The sequence below is a fragment of the Petromyzon marinus genome, chromosome 1, assembly GCF_048934315.1.
Source record: "Petromyzon marinus isolate PM22_M1 ecotype Great Lakes invasive population chromosome 1, UKy_Petmar_22M1.pri1.0, whole genome shotgun sequence".
Taxonomy (NCBI): Eukaryota; Metazoa; Chordata; class Hyperoartia; order Petromyzontiformes; family Petromyzontidae; genus Petromyzon; species Petromyzon marinus.
In genome coordinates, this window is record NC_133667.1 from 26989060 (window position 1) to 27008611 (window position 19552).

The window sequence follows — 19552 nt, forward strand, 5'->3', positions numbered from 1 at the left end:
TGTGCCGGCATGTACCCCGAGTGTGGTGGTGGTGTCCCGTCTGTCATGCTGGACAGAGACTCGCTTAATTTTTTTCGCGCCGTACGTAGCCAACCCTGCGAATCGGAGGTGCGAAATAATCTGTCAATGCCCTCAACGTGCTGGGGAGCTTCAAGTCGCCTCTTCAGGTGCTCCCGGTACGTGGAGCGAAACGTAGAACATCACGCCAAGTGACAGGCGCTTCGACCCGAACCACGCATCGCAGAGCCATACAGCACAACTGTAGAAGACCAAGCGGCAGGGTGTTGGGTGCCAGCTATTTATTTATCTTTGAACATTGGTGCGGTCTCCCTGATGGATGTGACCACATAGCACGCGCTCCACAGATAACAGTTCCATAATAAATAACATCCACGTCATACTGCGGGAAGCTTTTGCTTCAATTGATTTTTAAGCGATGATGCACCGAGACCACACCGGAACAAGAGAGGCACGTAGTTCACCTTTGGCGGTCACCGTAAAAAAAAGCTCATAAACTAACGGGCGAGCTGCGCAGAGTCAGGGCTTTTACAAGCAATGGTAAATTCATTTGAAAAATCACTTAAACTAGCAAATAATTTTAGGTTGCGACAAATTACGAAAAAAAATACGAATTGACAAACTAAAACTTGACGTGGGTGCCCGTTTCATAGCGGCGATGTGTCGTTTTGAATGGACACATTAACCACCGTCCACACTCAACTCTCAGCTTACAGTGATAGATTTAACCAATGGTTGTTGACAGCTAATTTCCAAAGTTCAATACATCTACCCAACGTAGTTAAGGATGTTCGAGGTACTCAAGAGTTTAGGAGATTGATCGCTGCGGATGGGAAACTGAAATAAAAATGCTTTAAATTTGATTTCAAATAGCACAGAATATAAGCACAAACGGCATTAACCCAGCAATTAAAAGCAGCCCACTGCAAATAACTAGATTGAGTACATATTTTACTTTTGTATCACAGGCTTTGGATGTAATTATTAAGATATATACATGGCCAATTTGTCGTAGAAAAAGAGGAACCTGAATTTAAGCCAGATACCAAATCCACTGGGGATGAACCAGCAGAAACAGTGGTTGGGGCACAGTTAAATTCCTGGACTTGGCTAGCATGAATGACGAGTGAAATATGAAGTGGTCCTGACCCCACCGTGCCACTTCACCAACCAGCATTGACCAACATGGTGACGTATGGGCCAAACGACCCCCAAGACTGCCACGGTGTGAAGAGGCCTTCATTCAGCAGTGGACTGATAAAGGGACTGTGACATATACGTTTTTTAAACCATGATGTCAGCTGGTCTGGTTGCTACAACATTGAAACATGTACAAATCTGAGAGGTGCATACATATCTTGCTGTTGAGTCAGAATGTAAATACAAGGCATCTCCATCTAAGGGCCACTCCGATACCACCACATCATGAACCACATCAAAATCATAACCAGTGATGAATGTTGCCTGTAACGAATAACACCAGAAAAAAATGCTTTATCTAAGTTGTCAACAAACACAACAAATGCATACCTGAAATGTATAACTTCATATTTCAAAAGGCATTCGTGGACACATCAGTTGCCTCCGCACACCACTGCACCGTGATGGTGATGACGGTTGTTATAGAGATCCACACATTACAAAGGTCAGCTTCTGTGGCGTAATTAGCAGCGAAGCAGCCGATAGGATTGCGACAAATTTGACATTAACCTCGTGTGTGAATTAACGATACTAAATGAAGCAGTATCATTATTCACAGTATGAAATACAGTTACTGTGAATGATAAACAAAACTTTTGGTTTCCCCCACTACCATTACATTCAATAAAGGTACAAACACGCAACATATTGTACTTCTCCAATGCATCGTTGCACTCAATTACCGTAAATACAGAGAGCGATGTCTTCAGGCGTGTAACGACGCATCAATTCATGATGAATGCTACGCTTACGTCACCGTCGTTGAAAAGTTCACATCAAGATTATTTATAAGGATAATTTATGAAAATTAAATTGATGTGAAAAGTTATTTAGATATATGCCAATTATTATGCTTAGGCTAAATATTGTGATCAACATTTCCATGCAAAGACGTAAAAAAAGAAAAATGTAGAAACAACGCAAACGCGATGGTAAAAACGAGACCAAGTTCAATATATTTTTTAATAAAATCATGGATCATGCTTGTTGGTTTTATAACACATCTTTATAATGCAAAGCATGAAATGAACTAACTACAGCAAATACATATAAGTTAAACGAATAAAAGCGTACACGTTTATTTAACATATTGCACTAATAGCAATTATAATGTTAAACAATTCTATCAGGAGTGCTTGTAAGTCTAGAAAATAACTTAAAAGTTCATGAGCACATTCTATGAGCGCGATGAAAATCTATGCAAGCGATTATGGGAAAAGCAGTTAGGCGAAATTAACTGTGGAAAACGTATCGATATGCTGAAATAATTGTTCTGGCATATAAACCAGTTGCTTACATTAAAAGATATGTGTAAATTTAAAGCTGGATAAAATGTATCAAAAATTGCAGCCAATTGCAACATGTCACCGAAAAGTTTTTATACATTAACATCATTAACAAGAACTTTAAAGATAAGCGCTGACCACGTTTTAAGTGTTTACACAGTTGTTAATTTGGTTTAATGTCAAGTTCATTTTCAGAATTTAACTAAATTCACATTACTGTGTGAAGTTTCCGGTAATTTACACGCAGTGTGTATCTAGTTCTCTATTTGCTCCTTAAACTTTCACCTAATTTTCAACGTGCTATGCTAGTTAATTCATAATTAAAGGGTTGACATGAATTTAATCAGTTTGCTCTTCGAAGCTAAGGAATCTGTTTATTAGGATATTACCTGCAAGTCCTATATATATTTTTCTCTCCCTACTTTGGAGATACAGTTTTAATAAAACATTGGCCTTCAGTGGCAACCCTAAACCAGTGGTGGAAATTCTAAATTTCCATGGCAAAGGCCAGTCTCCCTAAGGATAAGGACTCTTTACCTCCCACAAAACGGTACTTAATATTTCAACAATGGAGTTATGATAGGCCAAGTTGGTTCTTAACATGGGACTTCAACTGAGAAGTTTCCAACTTTGAGTGAAGTGCTTTAACCAGAGCGTCACCGTGGCCAATTGAAACACAACACTGGTGCATCATAATTGTTAAACTCGGATTGCATGAATATAATAATTGTGTTGCCGTGATGCATTATGGGTAAACATAATTATAAGCGTAATCCATTCTGTCTCCACATAATAATACAAATATATTTTAGTCCATCGGCCTATTGGCAACATTTATTTAACAAGCCTGACTCTAAATTTTGATTTAAAGCTTTCGTGACTGCAGGGATTCATATTCTTGGTTCTTTTGGTAAAGTCACGTAGAAGGGAAACAATAAAATAATAAACTGGTTTTGTTTCCCTTCTACGTGACTTTACCGAAAGAACCAATAATAAGCCCGACTCTACTGTACTGACGAGACTGAGAATTTGGCCGCTTAAACAATTTCGCATGATACTATTGGTCTGGAAAGCCAATACACAGATGGACTAAGAATTATTTGTATTTTTACATGCAGACCCAGAATGGAGTTCTGCTAATTCAATTATATATCAAACACCTGTAATTAAAATCTAAATATGTGAAACTAGAAAACCTGAGACAAAATTTGGAGCTTTCTCAAATTATGACCCACAAACTGGTTGAGGTCAAATCACCAAGGAGCAAACAGTCAAATTTAAATCAATGTACATCATCTCATATAGAAGCATACAACATTTACCTGATGGCAGCGTCAGCCATTTTACAGATTAGGTGCATATAACGTGGGTCACTGAAATCGTGGTAGAGCAGAAATCTGCGAAACACGGGCACAGCAAAGGCAGGTGCACGGTGGGTTGGCATTCCAGCGCGGGTGCATTTAGTCCGGAAAGTCACGACCAGGGCAGCAGAGAGGGGCAAGCAGAGTCCAGGTGTAGATGGAGAGGCACACCCAGCATGAAGCCATCTTCACCCAGAAGGTGGACCAACTGCCTTGCGTGAATGCCGTGTCCAGCCGGGCGTTCTCGTAGCTGCCGGGATAAACGTTCAGGTGATGATTCCGAGGTGGGGGGAGGCACACAGGGGGTGATGTGACATTAGAACTGTGGCCTCATTGGAGTTTAGCTCTGGTGCAGTGTGTCGACAAAGGATATCAAATTATACTTCTTACAATTTTCAAAACTAAATGGCAAGTTGCTACCACTGCAATGAAATACTGCGAGCACCAAACACACATGTCCCAAAATAATTTAATTGTGAGAAATTGTTTTACTAGCTATCATAGAATGAATTAAAGTTGATGCAAATTATTTGCTGTGTCCCATTGTTTACTGAAAACAAATGATATCAAATTAAACACACTTAACAGTATACTTACAGCTCAACATGTTTTTTGGACAGATACTTCAATTCTGACCATTTTCATATGCACACAAATAAAATTACGTTAAATTATGTTGCAACTAAATTTCGGTCTTCGTAGTCTTCACCGATGGCTTTTATGACTAATACCAGATGACCAGGCAATAGAGTTTTACAGACCGCACCTTGCTGAGGAGACAGTTAAGGTGAAACTGCTATCGGGTTTGCTTTGCTTTAAACAAATAAGAACGGGATACACTGATCAGGAAGAATTGGCTGCTCAACAAATCGCCATAACATTTTGGCAATCAAACAAACCCAACTGATAGTCAACTTACTTATGCATCATACAAAAATACAAAGTTAAACATTAGACCAAACGATCCTTCAAATAATCAAGCGTGTAATGATTTACCCCTGTCATAAATTTGCTGAATCATCAAGTTTTGTGGTCAACCTGATGGTAAAGTGAGACAAGTTCTTTTTTTTATCAAGTTGTCTTATTCTTTTATTTAAAGCTTTCGTGACTGCAGTAATTCATATTCTTAGCTCTTTCGGTAAAGTCACGTTGAAGGGAAACAATCAAATAATAAAATATATATAAAACAATAAAAATTCTCACGATGTTTCGACCATAAAACAAACGGTCGTCATCAGGTGCGTCAGTTCGCATTAATTTATTTTTAAACGGTGTATATATATTTTTTTATAAAAGCTGTCAGCGCCACGCGCAGCGATTTGGCAGTTTATTTAGAAGGACTAGCTAGTCCATCTATGTTTTGAAAAGAGGAGGGGGGAGACGAAAAAATTAATGTATGCTGTCTGAAAGCCACTGTAAGCGTGAACAATCAATTAAGACCTGAAATGGTTTATCAAATCTTTAATTTTTTCGTCTCCCCCCTCCTCTTTTCAGAACATAGATGGACTAGTCCTTCTAAATAAACTGCCAAATCGCTGCGCGTGGTGCTGACGTTTATAATAAATAAATGCACCGTTTAAAAATAAATAAATTAATACAAACCGACACACCTGATGACGACCGTCTGTGTTATGGTCGAAACGTCGTGATAATTTTTATTGTTTTATATATATTTTATTATTTTATTGTTTCCCTTCAACGTGACTTTACCGAAAGAGCTAAGAATAAGTTGTCTTATTGTTTATTGCTTTTCGGTCTCATTTGTACAGGTTTGTTGCCTTCATTAACCTGAATTCAACATATGTGCATATTTGTATTAATTCTAAATAAGAGTCACGTATCTTGAGCGAAATAATAGACTTTAATAAACGAATCGGAGCATCATTACACGCCCAGTATTAGGATGGACACTCGCTGCTGAGATCTTTGAAACTGCTGAAATACACGTTAACAACTGTGACACCCCACGACAGCAAGCTTGCATATTACGTAACAACACCAATGTGCTTGGGGTAACACACCCTGTACTGCTGGGCTTAGTGACACAAAAGTGCTACAAAAAGCAGGCCACACCTTGTTACACAATTACCAGCTGGTTCTTATACTTTTTTTTAAAGCGTTAAAAGACCAAAAAAACAGAACCATTATATATTTTCAATTTCTGAGACATCTGTTTAAATCCGCCACTCGGCATCGATTGTTTTCATCCTCGTGGCATGAATGCAATTTTGTTTAACAATTTAATTACGCCGTGAAATTCCCGTAATGGAATTAACCCTTCTGACTGTTTTGAAAGAGAAGCTTGTCTGGCCTCTAGAGGTACTTGTAAAGGTTGTGACAAGAGGAGGCCTAAATTTGTAGTTTATTTTTAAAACAACGTTATAAGCAGCAACAGGTCCCCCCCCCCCACCCTTCCAGTGACCTAGCGGCAACTCCAAGTCAACTTATAAACCGCCGCCCCAGGTCAATACATCCTAAAAAAAAAAATCGGTATCCGCTGTGACGACTGCTGGTGATGACACAGGAGAGCAACCAGTTTGTGGACCTGACCATGTCATCAGGGTCCGTGGCTAAGGAACAAGCATCCGTTAGCAGCGCTCTCTGTTCACAGAGCCTCCGGGATTAAAGCAACAGGGTTTCTTTTATCCTTACAACCAACAAACAAAACCTAGAATGTTGTAACCCTGAAATCAGTGGATAATCTACTGCCAAAGACGCAGTAAGCTTCTGTAGATTACTCCTTCTCCAGCGCACTGTGTAAGCGTGTCAGTGTCGAGGAAGTGCAACAACTGACGTGTTTTGACAGGCCTGCCTGCCCTGAATACACCCGAGTGCAGCGTGCCTCTCATACTTTTCTCAAAACACGTGAGTGGCATTGTACGCCAATGCGGCAGAACGCAACAGTCGCCCGTCTTGTCGCATTTAGCTGTTGCAATGCGTTTTCTCTTGCTGGATATACGCATGAATTATATAGCCTATGGGATATATATAATTGATTTCACGTGACCAATGTTTTGCAAGAGCAAATTATGTTCGTACTATTTTGACAAACTAGATGAATAGGCACAAAAGACACCAACATCAAACACGCATCGATGGCTGAATAATATTCACGTAAAAAGGAAAGGTGCAGCCCTTGATTTTCTTGATCAGGCCACTGCAGGCATAAGGCCTTCCCCGTCAGAGGGAGATCTCGAGTCACCCCATCTCGAGAGGGTTTTTTGGCCGACTCTTCTGAACCATGTCCAATCATGATTCCTGGATTTCCTGTCAACCTACAAGCAGCAACCGATGACAAATAATGCTGCTCACCCCCCAACAGGAATAAGATGAGAATGCACATCGGTTGGTGACTCACCTGAACCAATTGGTGAGTGTCATCATGATGTATAGCGAGGCGAGGAAGTAAACGAAGTGGAAGAAGGAGTAGCTGTACACCACGCCGTCGCGTTCGTTAAAGACCACCTTCTGTCCTCCCCCATCTTCCGGCTCTTCGTAGACCGCACCTTGCGAATGTAAACAACGATGGTGTAAGATGTAGCGTAAATCCACGAGGACAGTAATGTTGTTGTTTTTTTCTTTGGTCTTACAATGCGCTATCGGTGTTGGGTCGTGTGATGAGGAATGTGTTTGGGATTCTCTCAGAGCAATGAATCGCTGTTTGAAAATCCTTTTAACATACTGCTAGCAATTTTTTAAACACATAGCAGTCCATTTTTTGTTTCAGAACTACAATTAATCCAAATTAAGGGTAAAACTTAATTTATTGTGGTTATTGTTATAGCAGACATTGGTGACCAGGCGGAGACCATTGATTTGCTCCACTTCAGAATCGAATTTAATCACAAGGAGATTGCCCAGATGAAAACCCTGGTCTCAGGTGGTGCCAGATAAACAATGGAACCCCTGAGCCACCTGACCACCTCCTGTGAATGCTTTACAAAAAATACAAATACCCTGCAAGCTAACTTCAGTCATCTACTGGGATGATTAGCTCCATTACAGCATGCTGCATACATGATGGTTTTCAATGGGTTACACAAATCCAGCTGCATTGCTAACAATGGTAATTTTTTAAAGACATCTTTCATGGATATTTAAATATTTTGGCTGCAAAACAACCATTGTGCCATGAGTGAAATGCCATCTTACCGACATCAAAATGAGAAATGACAAAAAGAACATCCATATAAATGTTTAAACATACAACTGAGCCTTAGAAAGCATTATTGCCTTCTGGGCACTGTGTTTGATCTTTAGTCATAGCAGTGTGCCAGGATTTTAAATACATGCCGCAGAAGTCACATACTGTAGCCTGCTTCACTGCATGTTTTGTGTAAGATTACAGCTCAGGGCCCTTAGCAAATGGGGTCAGCCAACTGCACATAAGTATCGGTAATTCAAACAGATTCACATATAAAATTATCCGTGACACCTGAGACATAAACTAATTGATTTTCATTAACATGCATTTGGTATAGAAACGTCTTAAAGCAAGGTATGTATTTGCTCTCCACCTTTTCAATTTAGCATAATTTGGGAGATTATTGGATTTGTATAAACAAAGAGTACATGAGCACATAACTTATACATTTGGCAAATGCTATGTTATAAAATTAATGTGGCCAACCGCTGTGTCAATCGTTGCTTGGTAACACATGAAACACAACTGATGGCTCAAGTAATCTGTTAATCGAATACAATTACAGACGATAGTATCCCTTTGTGTACACTAAACAGTTAAAGGCAGCCACCACCGTTTTAATATATTACACATGTACAGAGTGCTCTCGAAATTGCTTGGAAAATACAATTAACGCTATCTAATGGAAAAGGTGATCCCAGTCCTGTTGCTCAGTCGATCATATTGAGTCTGCATTGTCATAACCGGTCAGGCAAGCTGCCAGCATAACTAACGTGCAAAAAGGTCCACATGGAATGTTATCTCAGAGAGACACAGGTATTTCATGCAAGTTGCACCCACTCCCCATCGATTTCCCTTCCCCACCACAAAAGACACACACCAACGTTGTTTTTCGTGACTTTGTTTTGCACCTGCTACAACTGTTGTCGAGTTTCAAACGGGCTAAACATTTTTCGAGCGTGGAATAATTTCTCAAACGTGTCATTTAACAAAAAAAGTAAGGTAAAGGTGTCCTTTGTAAAACAAATGCAATGGTGGGTTGTAAAAAGAAAACGCTGCAAAATGTGGAAGGTTAAAACATTTACAGTTAACTGTCCATTATCAATGTGTAGATTATCTGGGATGCGGATCAACCATGCTTGTGAAATAAAATTTAATAAGAGAAGATATGGCATTCCACGCCCACGATAATTAGCTGCTCCCAACACGTTTGTGACTTAGTGGCCAATGACTTTAAACCACAATAAAAACCGGCGATACATTCTTCATTTTGACCCCCATCCTACATAGATGAAGGATTAATCTTATTTTTTCTATCTCTGAATATACCTATGTTTTTCATTATCTGTGTTTTTTTATATCTGGACCAACCCCCCGTCCCTGGCGTGGATAATTGAGCGTTGACTGTTGGAAGATACCCGTGGTCTGACGGTGAATGAGCGCACGAGACATGCGATCTTACCATCCTCGTCTTGGACGCAGCAAAAACAACAAGACGCCTCCTGAAACAGGACGAAGGGGACGTGTATTAGTTTGCAAAATCAACTTTCAAATGTCAGTTCTCTAGAACAAAACCATGTTTTACCAAACGCAACGGAGAAGTTAATCCTGTTCAGAATGTCTTCAGGTTGCCAGCACTGTCTGGTTTTTCTCTCGTCTTGGTCCAAAACAAGTACTTGTGGTTAATTTGTCTCATGCGCTATTTGCAAACTGTTTACACTTCCTCATAAACTTATAGTGTGATCAAGTAATGTTCCTGTAACTTAAGTTTACATTTTACTCCTGCTCCATGTCACTAGACATTCAATGCTATAATTAAAATGTAACGATAAAACTAACATTTTAACGATCGGATATGTCATCCCATGTTACATTTAATTTGGTGTACTCTAGTAAAATTCCATGTCTGACAATTTAATTTGAACGTTTGTTAAAAATAACTCACAATCATCATTGAGCTATCCACTGCTGGATGAAGGCATCTCAAAGCCGGCACCATTCTTAAAAGTCACATGATACAAAAATCTATCTTACTAAAAACAATTTTATTTTACCAGGTAAGGTCCACTGAGCTTTATAGATCTGTTTGAGAAGCGACCTGGCCACAAATTATAGCTCAACTAAGTGGCTTATCATCGTGTATAAATGTATAGCAGGCAAATACTCTAAATGCATGTTTCTACATGTGGAGGGAAAAACCAGAGGACCACGTGACCACGGGGTGAACATGCAAACTCCAAATATACGAGTGTCAGGGGCTGGGATCGAACCCACAGCCTCCTGCAAACCAGGCGAGGGAGATAACATCTCACCACCACAGCACCCCAAGCTGATCTCATCATCTTTGGTTCTTTCGGTAAAGTCACGTAGAATGATAATAAAATAATAAATTGATAAAATAAAATAACACAATAATATTCTCAGTGAGACTATTAATAAAATAATAAAATAACACAATAATATTCTCAGTGAGAATTCTCAGTGAGAATATTATTGTGTTATTTTATTTTATTGTGTTATTTTATTTTATCAATTTTTTATTTTATTATTTTATTGTGTTATTTTATTTTATCAATTTTTTATTTTATTATCATTCTACGTGACTTTACCGAAAGAACCAAAGAAGATGAATCATTGCAGTCACGAAAGCTTTAAATCGAAATCTGATCTCATCACTCCGGCCGTGTTCCCTCTTTTGATGACAATTCCATTGTTAGTCTCAACCACTGGCCATCATCCTGTTATAGTGACATGTCCGGTCCATGCCCACTTACTCTTCTTAACCGTCAATATGATGCCTATGCCTTGTGTATATTTCCTGATTCCTCTTTTCCTTTTCTGTCTCTCAGCGCAAATATCCTTAAAACTTTTATTTAAAAAAAATCTTGCCATCCTGGCGATGTCCGAGAAGCATTTAAAAAGTCAAGCTGAGGCTATGCTCAGTCTTAAGTGATGAGGGCTGGAAGCACCAACTAAGCGAGCAGAGGTGTGAAGGGACATCCTGGTGAAAATACACCGCACGTTAAAAGATGCTCGCTCGGCCACCGGTCTAGAATTACCAGCAAAAGCGATCAGCGCTCACAAAATCCATAAAACGTCAACAGAGTAACCAACACCAGCTCCAGTGTACCATTAAAATCCAGCAAGTTGGACTTCAATCGTTGACAATACAATGGTGTGACACCACTTTCTTCTGTTTTTCTCGCTGCTCTATTCCTTCTCACTGCCATTCTCCGGGGGCAGGCCGTGACATCAAAAACGTGGCTCGGTCGGCAGCCGAACCACCGCAGGGCTCTGAGAAACGCTGACAGTCGGTCAAACAGTCGGTGCGGGGAAGGTTGTCACTCACTGTCGCAGACGGTCGTTCGTCGCTGGAAATACCCAGAGCAGCCACAGACGAGCGCACAGGGGATCCAACACTACAAGGGTGGGGTTAGGGCAGGGCGGGTGCAAGGGGCAGGGCAGGGTAGGCAATGATAGGACATTTCTACATACAGTACAAAGTCGCGTATCCGACCGTCGCATATCCACCCTGACAAATTAACTGCCGGCACCCAGTGCAGTATTTGTGCATCGCGTAACCGTTATTTTAAATACAGTAGATGTTTACAAATTCCATATTTTCACATCGAGGGTTTTTTTTTCTTCATGCGGTGCACATTCATTTCATGCTAAAGTATAGTCAATTATTTTCCCAATTTAAAATCAATCTGACCTTTATTTTTGTCCAGTAACCTCTTTGGGCACGGTGTAGCTGTCATATTTTACCGATGTTCACGTATCCGACATTTTCACATATTCACCTATACCCCAGTCCCCAGCGAGTCGGATGAGCGATGTTGTACCGTACAATACACATTAAAAAAAAAGTGCATTACACTTTCTAATCAGAGGGAATCTCTGAAGAGCTGCATCCACAAGGAGTGTATTTGTGCTTCAATTACAGAAGATGTATTAATCGGCCAGCAACTAAGAGCACCGCACTTCCTTGTAAATGAGCTCATTAGCCAGAGAGAGAGAGAGTGGGGAAAGGTTTATCAGGAAGTGTAACCAGACTACTGGGGGGAATTTGGATACTCGGTTGCACGCTGTGTTATTTGCCATTATTTTTCTGTAACTCTTTAAAGCAAGCACAATTTTGGTGGCCAATATGCATGTTCTCAAGGACGGTCACTGCATACCGTGCTTTCGGATGTACGTCTGCGGCCGTCTGCAATGCTCTTCCTTCCGATATTAGGAAGCCACTGGAGCTATGCACTTAAATCTCGACTGAAAAATATTTTTTATAACTGCTTTTTGTGTTAATTTTTTTGTTCTTCCCTCGCACCTCTGATTAGCATGGTTGGCTACTCATGGTGCGAAATAAGTTTAAAATACATTTACTATTTATCCATGAGAAATTTGAAAACGGCTTTGACCTATTGGCATCAATTTGAATCAGGTGACAATGAATATGGAAATCGCCAAGATGTGGCGGAACAAGAAGTCTCCGCTGAAATGGTGGGCCTGTCTGCCTGACCTTGTGATAAAACTAGGAATGAACCTAGATGGAGATGATTGCACTTTTATTAGTAAGGTCTAAGAATAGATTACAATAACAAATCTATTGTTTGTTACAGAAGAATCTCATTAATTGTTTTGCTTCGTTAAATAAACACAAAAAATGCATAAACAAGTAGACATGTTTGATTAAATTACCGGGAAAGTTGCGACTGCGAATATTCTAGCTTAGTAAAACTACAGACACTGCAAGGGAAAGGCGGACTAATGCGCAGCATGTTATGCATGTATTGAACAGAGTGCTTACTTTAAACTCATATTTATAAACGTTGATCACCCAACAAGGACCAAAGGCCTGCGCTAAGTAGGAGGCTTCATTACTTCCATGTCAGGCAGGAAGGGGAGCAAAGGAGGATAAATAAGAACAAAAGTCAGAAAAACAGAAAACAACACCATGCACATAAAATATAATTAAACACATGCTCACTAAAACAAGAATAAAGATGTAATAATAATTCACCCAGGTGATTTGGATGGAATCTTGAGATTCAGGGGCCATGAGTAGATTGTTTAACATTGCAGTGAGTAGTGGCATCTATAGTAGCTGCAGGGAAGATGTGAACCCATAACATGCAACACTTACAAATGTAAAATTCTATTCTTATATCCCTATTCCCATACCTCTGCTTAGCACGGTTGGCAACGTACGGTGCAAAAGAAGTTCAACATACATTATATCCCTACTTGCAAACAAAACATCACACTCATCTGATTAATTCATTTTCTCATCAACGATTCGTTTTTTTTTATTATCCAGCTTATCATGAAACTCGTACGCTGTTATAGATGACGGGTTTTGATAAAAGTGCAATAAAAAGATGTATTTGTAAATGAAAAAATGCTTTTCTGTAGTGTTAATCAAAAGAGCTGCGAATTCCCTGTTAAGTATTTAATGGCACTAATCACACATGATGATAATACTTATGTGACTTATGTAATTTTTAATAAATGCAATTATTAGTTGGTAAATGCAATTATTAGTTAGGTCATGACGGCTTTTCACTTTTACATTCCTGTTGCTCTATGCATCCTGTACCATTACCGTTCTGCTGTAATGTGCAGCAGCGATGCCTACTTATTGAGGGCGACATCGGCACGTTAAATGAAGATCGATTGATTGACTGATTGTGCACCCGCTACAATCTGTACAGCATGGCATCGCTGTCTGGACAAACGAAAGGGCATTGCGCAGGCGAGCAAAGAGCGCTCGGGTTTGTGCCAAGCCAACGTGACTCTCGCAGGCTAATGCAGGGGTGAGTATTACCACGTGGATGCACAGAAGCAAGTAGGGAAAAGCAAAATATTGTTCTAGCGACTGTGGGAGGACACACACGGAGCTCAACATTTAAACTGGGCCTGCTGGGGGCGAGTGGTGTTTTACGGAGCATACAGGCAGGCGTGGTTTGCACACATGCACGCTGCGGCATCGAAAACAAATGTCCCAAAGAAAGAGCGGTTGCATTGTAATCACTGGCTGGGGACTGCGCTGGGCATATATAATATTTATTTGGGCAGCAAGAGGCCTATGATGGAAGCTACATTACAAGCAGATTGCTATTGAGAAATGTGGAGTTTTGAGTATCTGCCCCTCGCATCTGTAGGTTTTCCCGGGGCACCCTGGTTCCTCCAGATGGACATAAAGCAATCAGGCAAAACTCCACCAACAGAAAAAAATGGTCTTGAGACCCATTTACTTGTGAGGGTTATGGCAGGTCCATGTGTCAAAGTCCCTCGATCCCATTCCATCTTGTTCATCACGCTTCACCTCATATCACCACACTCTTGTTCTTGAGCAATTTCTTTATTATTATTATTTTGTGATTGTCTGCTCGTCTTGCTCAGACAGATGACAGTCGCTTCATCGGCAGTGCGGAGGGCCCTGAGACCGCCTTCGAGTTCCGTTCAGAGGGGGCACTCGTCGACAACGGGTGACATTGTGATAACGACGAGTGAAAGCGAGCGCAGTTTTGTTAAGGTCCTCTCCCTATGCTTTCCTCAACAGTCATTTTAGGTGGTACCTAACAGTTATTGCAGAACCTATCCAGTTCAGTTAACTTCATCAGCTGAGAACCTCCTGAAACTGTGAGTCTCTTCTGAAAACTCTACAATCTCCGCGATGGTGAACGGTAGATTTAAAAACATCTATGGCAGGGAGGAAGCCAATGGGTGCAAGACTTGTTTTAAGTATAGCGGCTGATCTCCATAGCTGCCTCCACATTGTACACGAGACTGTGGTAGTGAGGCCCACTGATGGGGAGACCTCGCGGTGATGAGGCCGGGTGTGACAGAGGTGCGGTCGGGGCTCACCATGCGAAGAGCACGCAGCCGTACATGATGATGGAGCCCACGATGGCGACCACCGTGTCACCGATCCGCTGCCCATCCTCGCTCGAGCTCGGGAAGCAGATCGTCTGGTTCATTCCGCTCGCATTGATGACTACAGTTACACAGCAAAGGCACCATAACATGTTTTGTTCAAGACGTTCGACAAGTTTCAATATAGTTACAAGAAGTCCAAAATAAACAAACAAAAAATATTCAATTCCAAATGGCATATGGATCAGAAACATGGACAAAAGACAAGGAAGATAGAACAACATCTGAAAAGAAGCATGGAGAGGTAAATGCTTTAAATTAAACTGAGATACAGAGAAAGAAGGGTACATGGATTAGAGAACATATGCAAGTTAGAGACATGTTGACTGTACCAAACGTGAGTGGGCTTGGGCAGAACATGTTGCTCAAATGTACGTTGGCTGGTGGTCAAGCGAAATGACAGAATGGTGGTCAGAGGGAGCACCCCGAAAAGCGAACCCACAGCAGGGATTGAGCAACGTAATAATCTTGTGTGCAGGAAGTAAACAGACTGTTAGAACGCAAGACCATGGAAGATGGAGATGGCTTGGGGAGACGATCAGGGCAGATGATTTGCCGGTCGTACGCATATAAGACCCATAACAAGGACCTCAGCGCTGGTAGTGCTTTTTGTGAAGAAAAAATAAACTACAATAAAAAACAATTTTGTAAGTTAACACAGAAAGCCATCACAAAATAAAAGCATTATGGGAAGACACAGAAGGTTTTCTGAATTGTAAGTGCCATTAACAAGCACCTGTTAAGGTTAACATGACATAATACAAAGGGGTTATGGGCTAGAATCACTCCTTTTTTACCTGTCTCCCCAGTGATAATATTTACATACTGCACCAGGTACTAATTTAAGGCCATGCCAGGACTACATTTGGTATCGCTTGCCACCTGAGATAAAATGATTACTGAATATTTTCTGGAATCAAACTCGGGATGCCGAGCTTGCAGCTCAGTGCTTTAACCACTACGTTACCACTCCCCAAACACATACACAGCAACAAATAACGATGAATGTCCCCCATGTAGCCTTACCAGGCTGTTGGGGCAAGTACTGTTAGTGAGCTGGCAAAGCAGACGAGGGGGTGGGTGGCCAGTACCATACACAACCGCCTTTGTCTCCCCAGTGGCGATGTTTACTATGCATCACACCAGGTACTCATTTGAGGCTGAGTCGACCTAGGGGAGGCCCAGGACTGCTTCAAATAATTGTCACTGGTGTTGGCCGGGAGTAGGAATTTAACTGTTGTCGTCGGGTTCATAGAGCAGCACGCTAACTGCTGCACCACCGCTCCCCTTACACACAGCAACACACACATAGCCACACACGCAGCCACACACCCACCTCCCTCGACAGACAGATGCTTGTGCTTGTATTTCTATTGTTTACGTTTGTGAGTTTACAAACAGCGGCAGGTCTAGGAACTGGGCCACACGTGTCGCTGTGCATTAGTCAGGGCCCTAATGGGGGGCCCTAATGGGGGGCCCTGTGCCACTGAGAACAGGAAGTGTTTTGAGAAAACAACAAACAAGGTAAAACAAACCTCAGTGAAGATGCTGGGGGGGGGGGGGGGGGATGGCTAATGAGAGTTGCCGGTTCAGTCACAAGGAAACACAAACACCCTGCTGGTGGAATGTGTACGATTATGTGACCTTAACACCTGAGACCTGTAGCCTCATCACTCTTGCCGTCGAACACATTGTTTCACTAACCCTGTCCTTAAGACTCGCTATCATTGGGTGTATTCAGCAAAAAAGAAAGCTTCTAAATATTTAAAACCAAAAAACAAGACCCTTGATGGGTAAAAACGTATGATCTATTCTGTCGGTGAGTTTAACCAAGTGTTTGGTGTCCATTTTAAAATTAATTTAGTGTTTTATTTATGATGGAAACATTGAACTGCTTTCAAAATTAAATGAAACAAAAGAATATTGTCAATAATTGGGGAAAAAATATGAATGTTACTGTGTACACTTGCAGTTATACACAACGTTCAATACAGTTGTATACTACCACGATTTAGTTTTGAGAAACAAATTGGCATAAATATTTTATGGTACATTCAGGCCATGCCTGGTTGCAAAGGCAATGAGATGTGAAGAGAGAGGGAACTGCACTGCCTGTCCCAGTCAATACTCCCTGCTGGGGTTTCTTTTAAGTGTTGCCAGAAGCCCCAAGCCCTCCCTAATGGATTTAGTGGGGAAATTGGATCGGGCTTTGATCATGCAGGCTTTAGGATTTCTGCTATCTGTGCTGGGCATTTACAGCAAATTACAACAACCGCCTTAATCCGGCCCTTCTATCTTTAATAGCCCTATTTTGCAGTCGGTCTGACATAAGTGGAAATCTTGAAGACAATGATGGCATGGTGAAACTTTCCAATTATGTCTAATTCATCGTAGGATCAGCTGTAAATGAGTTACACTGGCTATGTAAGACATACCCAGCATGGCAACGAATTGTCATAAACGATTAACAGCGATTAGAACTGGAGGTAGTGGGAGTTAATGTGTACACAGAAGTCAACCGGAGCTGTAAGTGACAAAGATTTCGAAGGCATTTGTGCCGGTACATTACTCTGCTGCCATGAATATTGAAGGCTTCCCCTTTGCCTACTGGAAGTGGAACTACTTTTTATCATGATTGCTAAGCACAGGCCCCAAAGGCCCAAACACCAAATGACCAGCAACAAACAGCACTACTGATGGCTTGATATGTAAAACAAGGTTTCTTGAATTGACAAAAAGAAGAGTGCTTGACCTGCAGCATGGCATGGATGAGGCGGTATGGATGAGACAAAACAGTCAGCCTGGTACACCGAGTACTCAACATGGGTGGACGAATCAACATATACCATGGGAGTTACAATAAATAATCATAATATGAGAATTTTTATTTACAAAAGCGCCCTTAAAGAATCGTTCTCAGGGCGCTATAAAAACGTTACGAAAGATTTGAAAGCAGACAGAAGAGCAAGAAACGGAGGTTAAGAAAACAAAAGGAAAAAAAAAACAAAGGGCTAAACAAGAGGAATGGAAAGGAAGAAGCCAGAAGGCAGGGTCGAGACGCCGGCGTTCCACTGCCAATCTGGAAGTGGTATAATGGAGTGATAAGAGTGATAAGGTGGCGACTGACCATTCATACCCGCTTGCTACTAAATTATTGAGACTTCATCCTGCTACTTGTGGACCTACGTTTTACCTGTCTGTGCAGGTTACATTAAAATTAATGGATATTGAGGGCAGAAATACAATGAATGAGATGTGACTGATGGACCCCGATAAATGGCTTACTTACCTCTAAACACCATGTGTAACACCCCAACCCCCACATTGTCTTCCACCTTCTCTCATTCAAGTTTGTTTTGGTAAAATGCTCATATTTATAAAGATATGCATTCTGCGGTCTCAGATATAAAATCTGATGAATGTGCAGAATCTCTTAAGTTTAGTATGTTTGGTTTATATTCACTATTTTGCTAAGGAAATTAAACGTGTTATGTTTAAACTATAGAATAAAAAGGAATCACAGCTGTGCTTACTGTTCAACAGTGGCTGGCTATCCGTTGGGAAGACTGGCCCCTGCCATAGTAATGTAAACTTTCCACCACTGGCTTTCAGCCACCAATGAAAATGAGCACCCCCCCCTCCCACCATTGCATCTTGGAGACACACACAAGTGGAGAAACAGTAAATTGTGCGGTTTTTTTTACTATGCTTTTGCTGACCATCTGTGTGGTCATTTCACGTGTCTTTGGCGTGCAATGTGAAAGGGACGGACCTCCGCAAGCCCCACGAGTGACATTTGGCCGACGCAGGGCACCGCGTGCGTGCAAGCACTCACCGGTCTCAGCAGGGCGGCTTGTCACGGCGGAGAACGTCAGGTACATGACATAACAGCTGATGATGGATGCCTGCAGCAGTCCGGACCGTGGTTGCCCTGAAAGAACAAGATTGTAACTCGATTACGACAGACGTGCCAATATGCAGTGAGTGGGCTTTTATGAAACATGCCCGCTGTACTCCATTTATGACTTCATCTGTGTTGAAGCAAACGGTAATGAAAGACGTCGTGCGATATATTTTAAAGATTAAAGTTAACTCCAGCGAAGACACACTGGCATGTGGCGTGCATATGAATGTTAGGATATTGTAGAAACGCCCTAGGGCTCAGGCAGCAAACCCATAATAAACTCTGAGTGAACTCTTACCGATGAAAAAATGTGGCCAATGCTCATCAAGCAAATGAAAGTCACATCACCAAACAAAAGAAGAGAAAACAAATTTACACTTGAGAGCCAATATTGCAGAATATCTTAGCAATGAAAAGTTGTGATGCATGGCAATAAATTGTGCAAGAAAAAATACATTAGAATAAAGTTTATCTTGAAATGTCCGAAGACATTTATTTTAAAACATAATAAAAATATATATCGGTCATTCTAATTTGACTTACCAAATTAATAATAATTTATTGTTGTAACTTTCTGACTGTTGTAACTTTCTGACCTAGCCCTTCTGGACATTTGTAAAAAAAAGCTTCATGGCTCATCGGATTTCTTCATTATAAATGAAGATTCTGATTATTAATTGAGAACAGCCCTGCAAATGACAAC

The 19552-nt window shown here is 41.0% G+C and overlaps 1 protein-coding gene across 2 annotated transcripts in view; it reads right to left on the minus strand.

The window, feature by feature from the left end:
- Positions 1–284: 284 nt before the first annotated feature.
- LOC116939048 (serine incorporator 5-like) overlaps positions 285–19552 on the minus strand; it is a 64685-nt gene continuing 45417 nt past the window's right edge. Inside the window, exons 7-13 of one of the 2 annotated variants that reach the window (XR_004402366.2) lie at positions 18781–18876; positions 14877–15006; positions 12817–12889; positions 11359–11428; positions 9472–9511; positions 7224–7371; positions 3978–4115 (exon numbers count right to left, since the gene is read on the minus strand). Coding sequence is in view for 1 of the 2 variants with exons in the window: in XM_032946932.2 (XP_032802823.1) it covers positions 3965–4115; positions 7224–7371; positions 9472–9511; positions 11359–11428; positions 14877–15006; positions 18781–18876 (635 nt within the window). In the remaining variant the exon portion in view is untranslated. Of the gene's footprint in view, positions 4116–7223; positions 7372–9471; positions 9512–11358; positions 11429–12816; positions 12890–14876; positions 15007–18780; positions 18877–19552 lie in introns of both variants that reach the window. The other variant, XM_032946932.2, reaches the window with a different exon arrangement.